Below are 16,639 nucleotides of genomic sequence, written 5' to 3'. Positions count from 1 at the left end.
TGATATACGAGAAAGAGAGAGAGAGAGAGACCATGAGGTCTGTTTTTGAGGAGGGAGGATGATGAGCAAGCTAATTGATGCTTTAGGTATGAGAAATAAACAAGAAAGAGAACTAGGGGTGGTTGTGGAAACAAATGATTTGGTTGGACTTAAAGAGAATGTGTGTATGGATATCAGGAGCTTTTTGAGGAGTGTGAAAGGTAGCAGTCTGGTCGGAAAGTTTGTCAGTGTGTTGCCAAATTATGATAATGATGAGTTGAGATAGAGAGCAAGAATCATGAATGGTATTTTAGCAGAGGTGTGAGGAAAAGAGAATGCAGTTTGTAGATATTTGGGATGCATTTGAGGAATGCATGAACTTGTACAAAAGTGACAGATTGCATTTAAATCGATTTGGCATAAGTCAACTGGAAAGACTGCTGCTAGAAAGAAATGATTGTTGTAAGCAAGAGAGCAGGGGAAGAGGTGAAGTGAAAGATCAGAAGAGTGGAATGGGTGAGACTGAAGTGTTATTTAATGGAAATATTAATAGAGTGAGAGATGATGAAAGAACAGGAAACCAAGATATACAGGGAAATGGATGGAGTTGGGATAGTCAGGAAAACATGGCATAAGAAGAGTGGATGGTGGAAGCAGTAGTGAATGTGGGTATGGAATAATCTGGGGTATACTTGGTGGGGGGGGGGGAGGGTGAGTTGAGTATGGGCTAATTGGAGACAAAGGAATTGGATATGGGCAGGTGTGGGGAAATTACGACCAACAGGGCAATACAAATTACAAATAGGACTGCTGTGTTTATTTATGAATACCAGGAGCATCAGGGAAATAAGGGAGATGAAATTGTTTCACTGATTGAGTTTATGCACCCAAAAATTATTGGAATAAGCGAAACATGATTGAATGAGAATGATATATATGATATCATGACAGGAATAGAAATGGAAGGGTACAGTGTTTTTTTTTTTGCAAGGATAAAAACGACATGAAGAGAAGGGAGGTGCTGCTGAATATAGCAGAGGAATTATGTCCATGTAAGGTAAAAATGCAGGAAAGAAATAATGGCAGTAGTTTTGAAGCAATATGGTGCAAGACAGAGGTTGACAGGAAGAGATATTTAGTTGAATGTTGCTATAGACCAGGAGATGTAGAGAGTAGTGATGAAGAAATGCATACATAACTTCATTAGTGAGCAAGGGAAGATGTTATATTATTATTAGTGATTTGAATTACGGTAATATAGTTTGGAATGAAGAGACAACATTTGGGAATAAGGAAAATTCATTTCTTGAGAGACAGCCATCTTAAGTAGTATGTATGTAAAGGCAGGCACATGAGGATCAAATCATATACACTGATCATTTCATCAGAAGATGTAATTATCAGCAGGATGTAGCATTTCCCTCCATTTGGTGAGAGTGATTATGATGTGATCATCTGCATAGTGGCAGCCATATGAAAACTTCTGTGAGAAAAGGATATATGTATGGAAGAACTACAATGCCAGTGATGACTAAAAGCATAGGAGACAGTTGAGAACAATAGCAGAGGAGGTAAGTGGTAAGAAGATAAATACTCTTGGATGCTAACCAAGGAATGTTTAACAGCATGAGTATATGGATGTATTGTAAAGGTCCAAATGAGCTGAATAAGGTAGGTGTCAAATGGATGAATGAACGGATTTAATCTAAAAGAAAAAGAAAGTACTGTGGAAGCAGCACAAGATGAATAATGGTAATAATCAGTTGCATGAAGAGTATAAAGAACAAGCCGGGAAGGTGACTTAGTTAGTAAGGACGCCAAAAACACAATATGAGCAGAAATTAGCAAATCAGGTCAAGAAAAATTAGAGAGTTTATTTTTATTTATTTTTTTTTTATATATATGTGGTAAGTAGAGAGAAGAAATATTATGGTAAGATAATGTTAATGCATAAAGATGGCAGATTGATAGCTGCTGCAGAGGATATAATTGAAGTATTCAAAGAGAAATTTGTCAGTTGTTTATCCTCATCAATGTGTAATTATGAGAAGCCCGAGTGTGTAGAGGGAGTGAGAAAGGATAGTTTATCGGTGAATGAGCAAGAAGTATGTAAGGAGTTAATTAAACTTGATCAATAAGGCAATAGGATTTGATAACATATTCAAACAGCTTACACTGTTTATCCTTTCTGTCTCCACCTTGGATGGTCATAACTACGCTGCTATCATTAACAGCACTCCTCCTTTCTTTCCTTTTTGTCTGTCTTCATGAAAAATGTCAAACTTGCTCCATCTTTATTCCTGTCAGGGATAGAGAGAGTTTGATGGAATAAAGTTGGATCCACATCCAACCTCATCCAATTTTTGGTAGAATGAACAAGTTCATTCCATTGTTTTCGATACCTTTGCCATTCACAAACGCTCATTTATGGTTCTATATCAAGTTCTGTCATCTATTTCTCATATGTGACCCCTGCACACTGCTCTCTCTCTCTCTCTGGCCATTCTTCTGTATCTCCTTTGATCCCACAATCCTCCACAGACTCATATGCTCCCTGCATTCTGCCATTCCAGTCCTTTCTTTTCTGCTCACACATTCAATTATGCATCCAGCATCCACTCACATAGTGCCTCCCTCTCCACTCTGACTCCCCTTGATTCTCCCCCTCCCATTTTCCTGTCTGTCTTGCATTCCTTCTCTCTCTGTCTCTCTCTCTCTCTCATTCTCTATTCTCACACTACTCATCTCTCTATTCACAAGCACTCCTTGGATATCTTCTATTCACTACAGTCATTACTCTCTCTCTCTTCTTCAACAACTCATTTAAATGCAGTCTATCTCTCTTTATATAGTCACATTTGTCCCTTAGAATCACCATATGTTGGCAAACTCCACTCCTTTCTTTTCACACATAGTTCTACTAGCATACTATTCATAATTTTTTCTCACTGTCTCGACTCATCATTGTTATACCTTGGCACACATTGACTACTACGATTCCTTACTGCACTGCTATCTTTTACACTCCTCAGCAACCTCCTATTTCTTTCATTCTCCTTGGTCCATGCCAAATCATTCATTCCTACTATATTGCCATCTCTTTTTTCTTATATCATATACTCAATCACTCTTCTCATTCTACTCCCAGGAAAACAAATCTTGTGCACTTTCTCATTTACCATACCCCTAATAACTGAATCTTCATAGTTATTAGGGGTATGCAGTTCTTCTCATTTCACTACTATGGATATATTTCTTTTGCCTCATTTTTGCCAACTCCACTTTCATGTCTTGAATCACTTTCTCACTGCCATTCATATTTACTACCTTGCCATCAGTCATATTCTTTTTCTTGCCTTCACTCTCACACATTGTCTTACCATCAGTTCCTCTCTCTCTCTTGCTTCTGTACCTATACCCATGGTCTACTGTTCTCCTTTTTGCTCGCTGCCACACATTCAAAGAAGCCTCATAGTCCATGACCATTTTACACTTCCTGCAGGCCCATACTTGATTACTTTTCTTATTCACTCTTTCTACATCCTTAACATCTCTCCGTGTGAACATGGAACATTCATGGCATCATTCCATTCTTGAAAAATTCGCACTGCTTATGTTATTCATCTTTTACTGATCCAAGTACAGACCTCTTTCTCACTGTATCAATAGACATACACAAAGAAACCCACAAAAATGAATTACTTCACGATCTAAAACTAAACACTGTGTACCAATCTTAGCTGTCACACAATAAAATTTATTTATAAACTATTATCACCACATAATATATATAAAAATGTAACTTACCTTTCTGCAGCTTTTTAAACCATTATCTTCTTTCTGTTACTACCTGGAAATAGAATAGTCTCAATCCACAGACCTCTAGGGTTATGAGCCATACATCACTCTGTTTTCATGGAATGGCTGGCACATGACTGTATATTTTTAGAAAATGCACAGAGGAGTTGGATGTGCCTTTGGCCTGACTGTTTAATGAGAATCTTGCAATAGGACAGGTGGTGAGGGTATAGAAAAAATTCCAAAATAGTATCATATAAAAGAATGATAGTAGGGCACAAGTTTCTGGTTAGGGCATTTTGTATAGATGCAGTCGCAATTAAGTAGTGAAGAGGCTGGTTAGTTATAGCATATAGAATTGAATTGATGGCACAGAATTCTCCATGATGGTCTACTGTTTTGCTGATCATCATAAAATGCAAAGTAGATTGCTTTTGTAATACACTTGCATTTTATGATAAGGTGACAAATGTGTTGGATAATGGAGACTTATGTAAATTGATATTCTTGAACTTTGCAAAGGCATTTAACCACTTGCTGCATGACATGTTGATATACAAGCTATGGAAGTTGTGAATGGAATAGAAATTGTTTCTCTAAATGCTGTATAGTAAGTTGTGGGGAGGGGGGGAACATTTTCCAACACACTTTCATAGATATCAGTCAACATTGGACCATTTGGTCCATTTAGAAACATTTATAAGAGATATATCTTGGAAAAGAAGAATAACTAGTGGTCTGCTGCAGTGTTCTATTTTTGGGTCTCTTTCATGAAAGAGGATTCTCAATTGTTTGTTGTCAATGAAAAGCTGAGGGGGAGGGTATAAGAAATGATTCTAATGTTAAGATTAGAACATTCTAACATGTTAACATTCTAATGTTAAAATTAAATTAAGTGTGATTTAAGGTTGTTTTTTTTTTATTTTATATATATATATATATATATATCTGATCCTCACACAAAAGGCCACAAGACCTATAGCACATTAATACCATGTGTGGGCAAGAAGAATGAAAGAGAGGAGGAGTCTGTTCACATTTAGCTTGAACAGCTGGGAGTTGTAATCCTTGGGGAAGGGAGTTGGGGGAGATTGTTCCAAAGGACAGAAGTGAATGGAATGGAGGAGGCAGTGAAGTTGGTCTGGTGAGTTTCAAGATGGACTATAAAAGGGTGTTGGTTAGCAGTGGCTCTTGTTTTAATGATTTTTGAGGAGAGTGGAGAAATAATAGTGCCCAATTCAGCAGTGCACTATCCATGAAAGTATCTGTAGAAATGGCACAATGCTGAAACTGAACATCTGTGAAAGAGGGATCGTTAATTAGTCAGATTGCCCTCTTCTGGATAGAATCAAGCAATCTTAGAGAAGATTTTGGTGCACCATCCCTAAATATGGGAGAAATATTTATTGACTGGGTGGATTTGTGCTTTGTATAAAGTTAGCAATTACTTCAAAAAATTGCTGAATGAAACAAGCAGTGATAGCACAGTGGTAATAAACACTCAACAGGCATACAGTCAGGAATACATATCCATACTTAAAGTAGAAAAAGCCATCAAAGGCTTGAAATGTGGAAAGGCAGCAGGAGTAGATGATATTCGACCAGGAATTCTGAAGTACATTATTATTATTACCACCCCAAGACCTCGTGGAGTCAAAGACTCATCTGGGAGGTCCTTTTTCACACACACACAGCTCATCATACCATGTTTTAAACACATTCAAACTCTTTGCAGACACCACATTCTCAGGCAAGTCATTCCAATCATTCACAACTCTGCACGAAAAAAAACCTGCCTCTCACTCCCCTACTCACACCCTCTTTATACAGTTTCCAGGGATGACCTCTGGTTCTCCCCTCATCTCCCACTCCTATAACAACCCCTTACCAACTTGTAGGTCTCTATCCACAGACTCTGCAAATTACATCTTCTCAATCTTTCCTCATGCTCGATATACCAGAGGTCAGAAACTACCTTAGTCAGTCGCCTTTGGACCCTTTCCAACATCTCTTCATCCTTCTGAAAACCAGGTGACCAAATCTGGGCACATTAGTCATGTATGGCCCTAATCAAAGCCTTATACAATGGAATAAGAATCTCCCTACTTCTACATGTCAGTGTCCTCTGCATCATTCCCAGAAGCCTTTGTGTTGTCTTCACAATTTTGGCTATGCATTCCCTAAATTTCAGGTCCTTATCCACTGTCACCCCAAGATCTCTTATTTCTTTGAACTCCAACAATATATCCTCACCAAGCATAAATTCTGCATCCCATCTTTGTTTTCCAAATTTTAAAACCTTACATTTTGCAACATTGAACTCACATCCCCATTTCCGTGCCCAATCACTCAATCTATTCAAGTCTTCCTGTAAGGCCACAACATCTTCACTACACTTCATGGTTCTTCCCAACTTTGTATCATCTGCAAACAACTGAATATCTCCATCCAAATCTTCACCTATATCATTAATATACAAGTTAAACAGTAATAGACCTAAAACAGTAAGGTGGTATAAAAGTCTTACATTTGCTCCACTGCATAGTTCAGAAGGCCTGGACAGAGGAACGAATTCCCGATGATTGGAGTAGAGCTCTCATAGTACCCATATATAAAAAGAGAAATAAAACTGAATGTGAGAATTATAGAGGTATTTCCCTACTGTGTGTTGCTGGTAAGATTTATACAAGTATTGAGAAACAGTTCAGAAGAATTGTGGAAGAAAAGATTGGTGAAGAACAAGCTGGATTCAGGCCAGGTGAAGAACAAGCTAGATTCAGGCGAAATAGAGGCTGTCAGGATCAGATCTTCACTTTACGACAAATAGCTGAGAAATCATGGGAATATAACAAAGATCTGTATTTAAGTTTTGTCATTCTGGAAAAGGTATATGACGAGGTGCCAAGAGAGAAACTATTCAATACGCTACAGTTATATGGTATTAATGGGGCATTATATCAATCAATACTTAGCCTTTATTTGAGTTGCAAGTCAGTAGTTAGAATTGAAGGAAGTAAAGGAAGATGGTTTACTGTTAAATCTGGTGTGAGACGAGGATGTACATTATCTATATGAATCACATTATGAAGGAAAGTGGTATTAAACATGATATCAAAATTGGAGATGTTAATGTATGGTCTTTGCTTTATGCGACGATGTTATACTTCTAAATAAATCTGCTACAAGTCTGCAAGATTCCCTGACTAAATTGAATTACTGTTGTAGTAGATATGGTATGAAGGTCAGCAATAACAAGACAAAGACAATGAAAACAGGCAGAAGCATTGAAAATGTCAACTGCATTGTGGACGTAGAACCTGTTGTAAAACATTTCAGCTACTTAGGCATGATTTTTAGTGAAGATGGTAAATTAAATATGGAAATAGACAACAGAATCAACAAAGCTGGTATGGTAGGAAGTCAATTGAAGAAATTCATATGGAATGAGAAAGAAATTAATCGGAACACTAAATTAGCTGTATACAAGACAGTGTTCAAACCAGTTTTAAATTATGGATCTGAGAGCTGAGTCAGGAGTAAAACATGGCCAAAGACTAGGGACCGCAGATATGAGAGTCCTGAGAAAGATTGGAGGCGTGAACTGATTGCATCAATGGCAATATCGTATTAGGAAAGAACTTGACATTGTCAGCATCCGGGAATGTGTTAGCAGAGCTAATCTCAGGTGGTATGATCACTTAAACAGAATGGGCGAGGAAAGATTAGCAAAACAAATGTTCTCTGCCAGGTTGGCAGGAAAACGACCCAGAGGAAGACCAAGATATAGGTGAATTGATATGGTACAAAGTGCCTTAGACAATAGAAATATGAGATCTGATAATGACAAATAACAGACTGATTTGAAGGAAAATTGTAGATAGGAAGTTAGTAATGATGTAAATTTTTCATGTAGAACTATCATATCCTGTACACCCCTTGAGGGTACACGGCAGGAATTTGATGATGATGATGATGACGACGATAAAGTTAGCAGCTGTGAGGGTGTGAAGTAGTGTCTTGTGCGAAAAAGTACACCAAGTTTTTTGACGGCTGCAGAAGCTATAGTTGAATATGATTGTGCCAGGAAAAATCAGAGGTGTAGGTCAGTAGTAGATGTATAGCTTGATCAAATGACTATGGTTAATGTTTTAATGTTCATAAGTTAATGGTGTTGTACTTTGGCATACAGAGGTATAAGTTTGTGTGCTTTATTAGTGGAACTATGCTGAATATAGTGGATGAAATTTGAGATCAGGAGATGATGGCCAACAGCAGCCTGAGGTTCAGATGATGCATTGGTGCAAGATAGCAGCACATTGCATATCTCTACCTTGCTTATCCCTACTTGTCAGTGTGCCCCTCATCATAGTGTGCATTGCTGCCATGATAAGAGCTTCCATAGCTCAGTTAGTGTCAACAATGCCCTTTGATTGGAAAGACTCAGATTCAAATCCCATCTGTGATATAAAGAAAACCTTGATCAGAGCTTTTCAACTGAAGGTGAGTTAGCCAGTGTCATGTGGAGATGGCAGGGTTTTGGGAATATTAATCTGGAAAAACAGGCAGACCAGCCATAAGAACTGTATTGCTTTAGTTATTCATTTCTGGATACCATGCAGAGTTTTCACATCACAATGGAAACAAGATGAACAAATCTGAGCACAATAGTCCATGTGTGGTCTTACCACTATTTTATACAATGGCATAACCACCTCCTTATCCTTGCATGTCAGTGTGTTCTTTATCATAGCAGCTGTTGATGTTTGGGATTTATGGCTGAAGTAATAACTAAGGCTATGAGGCTAGTGTATTATGTGAAAACTCTGCATGGTATCCAGAAATGAATAAGTAAAGCAACAGGTCTCTATAATGTTCATTATGAGGAGCAGCTGAAGGAATGTAAAAATGTGCAGGTTTGCAGATAGACAGAAAGGAGGTATTATGACAAGAATGTTTAAGTTAGTGGGGATATTTTACAGGATTAATGCAATGAAAAGAGAGGGAGAACGAGAAGTCTCCCTGGAAGTTGTGCAAAGTACATGTGGCAAATAGGAGAGAGGGAGAGAGGAGTAGATTTTTCTGGAAACAGGTGGGTGATTGGAATGCCTTGCCAGAATACATTATGACTGCTAAGAGTGTGAATGAGTGTAAAGTTCACTGTGATATATGATATATAAGTTTTTTTAATATGTGTGACCTTCCCCAGTGAATATGTTGAATCCATGGGGATTTGTTGTTTTAATAAATCTCATGGATTCAGACTTTTGGTGATAATAATATAATAAACAATATACTGTAGTGGATTTTGAATTATAACACACAATGTTTAATTATTGTTATTGTTGAACTATGGTCAATATATTTTCTGTTTATTTGTTGTTGTTATAGGTATAGCAGTGATTCCTTCAGTACTGCAGCTGTTGGTATTACCTCTGTGTCCAGAGAGTCCTCGTTACTTGCTCATTTCAAAGCAGGAAGAGTCATTAGCCAGAGAGGGTAAATATTATAATGTAGTAAACAAAATATTCATAGTAATAATAATTATTATGATTATGAATATCCATGTGAATTGTCATGTGAGTCATTATAGTTATTGTAGGAGGTCTTACTCGACAGCTACTCATACAGACAGACCACAACTTATGTAAAAGTTTTGTTCTGCAAATCGTGACGTAACATTAATGTTATGTAAACTGTACGAATGCCAGAAGTATCAAAAATAAGGGGGAGAAAACTGTTGCATTGATCGAGTTTGTTGTCCAAAAAGTTTTGGAATAAGTGAGGCATGGTTGGATGATGATGACATCATGTCAGGAACAGAGATGGAAGGTATGTTGTTTTTTATGAAGATAGAAAATGCAAAAAGGGGGTGGAGTTCTGTTGATGATAGAAAGTAATTGTGCCCATGAGAGATAGAGATACAAGGCAGGAAATAGTGGCACTGGAGTGAGGTTGATCAAATGAAATATTTAGTTGGCTGTTGCTATAGATCTGGTAATGTGGTGAACAGTAATAATGTATAAGCAAAGAAGCCAAGTAAATGAGAAAAGGGAAATCATTCTGGGTTATTTCAATTATAGTAATATAGACTATGATGAAGAGATATTATCGGGATAGAGAGAATGAATTTCTGAAGTTTTTGAGAGACTGCTACCATAGCAACTTGACTCTGTTGTTCTGTCTAATACAAACATCTCCATATGAATATCTCCAGTTAAACCTGACTCAGTATCATTAATATACAGGTTAAATAACATTGTCCCAAAACAGATCCTGTGGCACATCACTGGTAACTTTTGTCTTTTGGGACACTGCACCTCTATACACAACTTGTTGATATCTGGAAGGTCACACTTCATGTCATCAGAAGATCTCTTCCAGAACTACTTTTATGTAATAGTGATGAAAAACTGTTTAGATTTTGGTAAAAATGTGTGACCACTAATTAAGATTGAATGCACGGTAATTATTGGAGTTGGTAATAGGATTTCTACAATTATGTGTAATGCAGCTTACAGTTAACAAAAAACATATGGTGGTGAGAATAAGAACAACAAAATGTGTGATGTGAAACTAAAATATGAGCAGTGTGCATTTTTCAAATGGTTCGTTATCAGGAGTGTAGTATATGTAGGGGAATGTTGAAGATATGTTTGCTGAGAGATTGATCAAAAGAAGTAATAGACTGTAAGTCTGCAGAAAATGTGATATTTTAATGGAATGCAGAGAGATAAATGAGAATGGTATTAGCCAGAGGAGTGAGCAAGCATATATAATTATGAATACAAAAAAGACTGAAATAACAAAAGAAGATGCAATTGCAATAACAGAACAAAGTATTACTAACAAGCTGAAAGTAGGAATGATTGTGTGAATGGAAGAGAGAGAGAGCCTGACTGACTGACAGAGCAAAAGTGGTAGCAATTGTGATTCAAAAGAGTGAACTTGATTGTCCAAATGCAAGAGTAAAATAATGAGATTGTTAAGATGACAAATGAGATGGTGGTGGTGTTTCCCTTTTAAGTTGTTTCCGACCCTACATGACTTTGCAGGCATTGCCCACAAAGTGTTCCTGGTGACATTTTTACAGGTAGTTCTCCGTTGCTTTCCCCAATGAGAAATGAGATAAGGCACATTATTATTGTCAATAGTCCTCCATGGAGTCAAGAGACCAATCATTTCTACTGGTACCTTATTGCACTTACTCATCATGACTCTTTGTTCTGTCCCCACCACCCATGAAATAAAAAAGTCTTCCCTGTGCATTTACTATTATTATTATTATTATTATTATTCAGGCCTCCCACGGAGTCAAAAGACTCATCGTGGGAGGTCCTTTCTAAGAAACACAAGTCTATCAAGACTCATCGAGGAAGGTCCCCCCCCCCCTAGGAAACACAAAGTCTATCATACCATTCCTTAAACGCATTGCCCATTCTCACTCTTATCACTCTATCAGGCAGTGCATTCCATGGTTCAGCCACCCTCCATGCAAAGAAACCACTCCTCACCCTCTTTCTCACAGTTTCCTTTCGTAACTTCCAGGGATGGCCCCTTATCATCACTCCTTTATAATCTGCAACCAAGCAAAAGAACTCCCCCAGTGTCAACCCTGTAACCACCTCTCAACAGTTTAAAACTCTCAATCATATCACCTCATCTTCTTCTTCTATCTACCAAACTCTTCTATCTTCCCGCAGCCAGACTTTCATTGAAAAGCCAGGTTAAAGGCACTTTCAGTTCCCTAGCACATTCTCTCAAAACTCGAGGAGAAATACCATCCAGTTCTTCCAAAGCTTTACTGACATCCAGAGTACTCAGTATCTGAAACACACTCTCCTCCTGCACCTCTAAACCTCAAACCAGCCCTATCCCTCTAGCATTAAAACTGACTCCTCTAGGATGAAATACTCCTATAAAATGTTCATTGAACAATTCCACTATGTCCTCTGCATCAGTCACTCTATTCCCATTTTTATCCCGCAATATCATTCTTTCAGATGATATTGTGATGACCTATAGTCATTTCTCCTCCTACTGGCCACATAGCTAAAAAATTCCCTAAGATTTTCTTTGAATCTTAGGGCCAATCTCCTCTCATATTCCACTTTCACTTTCCTTACCACACTAGTCGCTCTTCTGGCCCGTGTCTTATATTCTTCATGCATCTTCTCTTCACCTGTCTCCTTATATCTCTTCCATAGCCTATTTTTCGCATGCAATTCCTGTTTAATATTGTTTGTCATCCACTTTACTCTAAATTGTGTCCTCTTCTTCACTCGTGGTATACAACTTACCATTGCTGCTAACAAATATTCTTTCACAATTTCCCATGCACTAATGTTATCCCGGCCTTTCAATTCCTCCTTCCATGAAACTTCCCGAAGTTGATGTCTAAGTCTATTATAATCACCTGCTTTATGATTCCACATAAGTTCCCGTCTCTTTGATACTCCTGCATTTCTATTCATTTTCCAAGTCAAAACCATATGGTCACTCTCTCCAACTGGTGGAAGAGATGTCATCTCAGTTATTATCAACTCTTCTGATGCTATCTTGAACCTCTTGTTCCCTCTGTTACATCTTGCCTAAGGCATTTGTCCCTCAAGAATTCTAGAAATTCCATTCCCCTATTGCTACATGCATCTTCCTCTCTCCAATTTATACTACTGTAGTTAAAATCTCCAATAACAATCATTCTTCTTGCACTTGCCAAACTTAACTGTCTAAACATTTCTTGGTCCCCATCCTCTGTGTTCCTGGGTCTGTAGCAACACCCAACTAAATATCCTGTCTTACCTACCTCTACCTCACACCATATGCTCTCAAAATCATTTGTCTCACTTCCTTCCAAAGTCTGCACTCTTAGAAGACATAGGTCATCACTTATCATAAGCAGTACCCCATCACCACGCTTTCCCCTCCTATCCTGACGAAAAATGCTGTACCCAGCGACTTCTATTCCTGTTATTATATCCCCTTCTGTCAACCACATCTCAGCGACCCCAGTAACTTTTGGCCAGGATGATGCTATTTATTTATTTAATTAATTTATTTATAAATTTATTTATAAATTAATAAATTTATTAATTTATTTAAATATGCGAATTTTTTTTTGATATGTCATTAATCATTTCCAAAAAATTACTACAATTTTTGGCAATTTACTTTTCGATGCTTAATATAGCAAGTGTATTTAAGTTCGCACATACTTGACCGAAGATAATTCTTTATGAATTTTAATTTGCTATAAGAACGCTTTGCACTTGCAATAGTAACTGGTAACATAAAGAAAATTTTCAATACAGTTTGCACATTTGGAAATAGTTCATTATAACTGTTATTTAATATGTATTGCAATATGTCTTGCGCATTATTTAATTTTTTTGGTCCAAGATCAATTCTCATAACAAATCAATTTCCTGGATTAAGTCTTCATTTACATCTTTACTATAATATTTTACAAAATCCCTTGAGCGGTTTTCTAGTTCATTTTTTCCTCATGTTTGTATATCACTGATTAATTTAAAATAAGAAATAACATTGGGTATATTTTTAAATCTCTCATCTATTTGTACAATAACAGTATCAATCACAACATTGAAAAAGTGACATCTAAATTCCTCTAGGTTTAGTAAAACTTCATCTTCTGCTAGTTTGGAAAAATAATCTTTTTCTTTTTCGAATTCTTTTTTCAGGGAAGTCTTCGGAAATATTCAAGTTTCATGCTATCATTTTTGCGTTGTCTAAAAATGTTTTAAATTTTGATCTTAAATTTTGGATTTCGTTTTTAATTTTATTCACTAAATTAAAAGCAGAGTCAAGAACAATTGTTTTTGCTTGGAATAGTTTGTTGATACTATTACTTTTTGACAATATTGTAAACCACACCGATAAGCTTAAAATAAATAGCATTTCTTGTAATGAATCTAGTACACTTTTAGCTTTGGATACTGCTGTGTTATCGTTAATTGCACCAATAAATTCTAAGGCATTATAAGTTTGTTCAAACTGTACATACACTGCTTTGACCGTGTCTATTTTGGCTTCCCATCGAGTATCACATAATGGTTTAAGCGTAATATTTAAATACTATTGTATTTAAATATATAATTTCCCACTTTTTTGTAGATGCAGAAAATACGCACTATAAAAGTTGCAATATTCCGAAAAATTTTTTACAATATATACTACTGGAAGCAGCATCACAAATTATCAAATTAAAACCTAACAGAAACCTGGATTACTAAACTCTGTTCCTGCAAACATTCAAACACGTATGTGGTTACATCACAACAGAGCGCCACCCCATTTGAGCGTGGATGTGCAAAACGCCTTGTATGCAACATTTCCAGGACGATGGATTGGTCGGGGTGGTCCCATCACTTGGCTGCCATGATCGCCTGATCTTTCATGTCTGGACTTTTTCCTATGGGCGATATGAAAAGCCTGATCTACGATAGCCTCATCGATTCAAATGAGGACCTTATTGCGGATTTCTATTGCCAGTGCCGCTGTACAAGAAACGCATGGTGTTTTCGCCAATGTACCCCAATCACTGTGTCGAAGGTGTGAAGCCTGCATTAATGTTTGCAGTCGCTCTTTTGAGCAGTTTCTGTAATTTGTTCAATAAAATTCTTTAATTTATGTTCTGTAATTTCTGCATTTGTTTCAAATCTCCTCTGTCATTCTTGTGTTTCTTCATTTCCTGACACATTAGTTCCTAACCCTTAGCGCTTCACCGCTTGAGTTCGGACCCATGCATTGTAGGATGAAAAGTGTTTGTTTAGGTGTGTTCTATCACCCCTTAAAGTTTGGCCCAAGAGTTCTGAATCACCCTGTATAAATCGTGTTGATTGATCTTTTCCTCTTCTTTTGGAAAATAATACACAACAAAAGCAAAATACCGAGTCTTGAGCTTTTGAGTAAACTAACCAACTGCGAAGCTGAGCTTCACCATTTGGCATTTTTTTTAAATAGTACAATGTAGAAAATGATCTACCTTCAACATTCTTAACGAATTCGTCTTGATGATGATGTTTAGGTCCGGTTTTAACACAAAATAATCTAAATTTATTAGTTATAATATTTGGCCACAAACCTGGATCATTTATATTCACTTGATCACCATCATTATTATTGTTTTCATCATTATTTGCTGTATCCAAAACGTATGTATAATCAGTAGCATCTTTTTTGACGAATCCCACAGTTTCTATATTTTCGTTGAAATCTTGTGTAGCTTGTTTGGAGTTTTCTTCTTCAGTTGAAGTTTGAATCGAAACTGCTGAAGGCGTAGCAATTTCGTTGTCAGATTTATTTTGTAGCCATGAAAACAAATCTACTTGTGACTTTTTGAGATTTTGCTTTTCTTCTTTTTTCTTTTCTGCTGATTTCCTTTTTTGACACCCAGAGGGATACTTTCTTGGCATGGACATTATGGGTTAGGCTTTGCCTGTCGAATAAGTAAATATTAAATATTTTTATCCCATGAATTAACAAAAAGTTAAATATGTACATACTTTTTACAATAGTACAAAATTTTAGAAACACTCAAGGAATGTGTTTATTTTTTTTGTTTGTTTACTTCAGTACATCAGTTTCACCCTTATTTATCACTATTAACTGAGTTGAAATTAACGTACTTGAGATATAATCACGTGCAGACAACACTTCATAATCCTGAATATTGATAATACATTTCACATAGCTTTAAAAATAACTTACCGTATTTACTGGAATATAACTGGTCCTCGCGTATAACTTGCACCCCTGATTTTACTGTGCGAAAAAAAGAAATTGAAAAGTTTCGCGTAACCTCGCACAGAAAAAAAAAGTTTAATCACGTTCACCTCATGGCAATAGTGACTCACTTCCTGTGGCAAACCATGTGCCCTCCGTACTAGCCAATATGTCTGCAGGCACAAGTAAAAGCAGGTCGTTTTGTTGTATCACTGAATAAGGTATAAAACATTTGCAGCCTGTGTAATATATTTCTCAACAAATAGTGCAATTAGAGACAGCTGGGATAAAAATGGGACTAACTAATGAATCGCATGTCCCTTCCCCCAAAAATTATGCTATTTAGCTGCAAGCAAAACCATATGCTGCACTCGCAAACACTAAAAACTAGATGTGTGGGAGTCTGTCTGCCCAGCTCAAATGCAGAGCAAAAATAAAAATTAACATAAAGTGTTAAAATTTGTAAACGTGTTAAAGCTAGAAATATATAGTGAATATTGTTATGGCACTTTCGGATATTGAATTTGGTTGAAGAGAATTAGCATTTCAATGCAAAAATTGTCTGCTGACTTTTATCTTTGACTCGCGTGATCTTTTGTTAATACCGCACCAATCATATATGCACATATCTTTACTGGCCTAGTACCATAGCTGTCTGTTCATTAGTCATTCGTGAAGGATTGTTCATTAAGTATCTCAAGTCTTGTAAATTACTGCTAATTTTTGCTTGAAATAATGGGAAAGCAGATGGTGCTATTTGGGCAGGATGCACACAAGGAAACTGCTCTCTAGACAGGAAATAGCAATTGCAATATATGCGGGGATTTTACGAAAAAAAACTGAAAACTTTAGTTTCCGAAAATCAATGTAAAGGGAGTTTGCTTTTATATCTAATAAGTTAAACATATTAATTGGCAATAAATACTTCCAGTCCATATTTTAATGACTTACGATTTAATAAAATCCAAATCCACTTTAGAAAATGGATACGTTCTTTACGAAACATGGAAAGATATATCAAATGATGGTAAAGGAGTCACGTCACGTCTGGATGCCTGACGAATAATGTAACAACTGAACTGGACAAAACTTGTACATCAGTATATAGCAGAGATATATC

At 36.7% G+C, this 16,639-nt stretch overlaps 1 protein-coding gene across 3 annotated transcripts in view; it reads left to right on the top strand.

The window, feature by feature from the left end:
* Positions 1–16,639, top strand: part of LOC150110672 (glucose transporter type 1-like) — a 1,175,276-nt gene that overhangs the window by 772,080 nt on the left and 386,557 nt on the right. For all 3 annotated transcript variants that reach the window (XM_090395569.1, XM_090395562.1, XM_090395554.1), the window contains exon 10: positions 9,166–9,273. In XM_090395569.1, coding sequence (XP_090251695.1) covers positions 9,166–9,273 — 108 coding nt within the window. The remainder of the gene's footprint in view (positions 1–9,165; positions 9,274–16,639) is intronic.

The sequence above is a fragment of the Typopeltis vanoorti genome, chromosome 1 (assembly GCF_054136105.1).
Source record: "Typopeltis vanoorti isolate ZY-2024b chromosome 1, IOZ_Tvanoo_1.0, whole genome shotgun sequence".
Lineage (NCBI taxonomy): Eukaryota > Metazoa > Arthropoda > Arachnida > Uropygi > Thelyphonidae > Typopeltis > Typopeltis vanoorti.
This window is presented reverse-complemented; position numbering and strand designations above follow the sequence as displayed.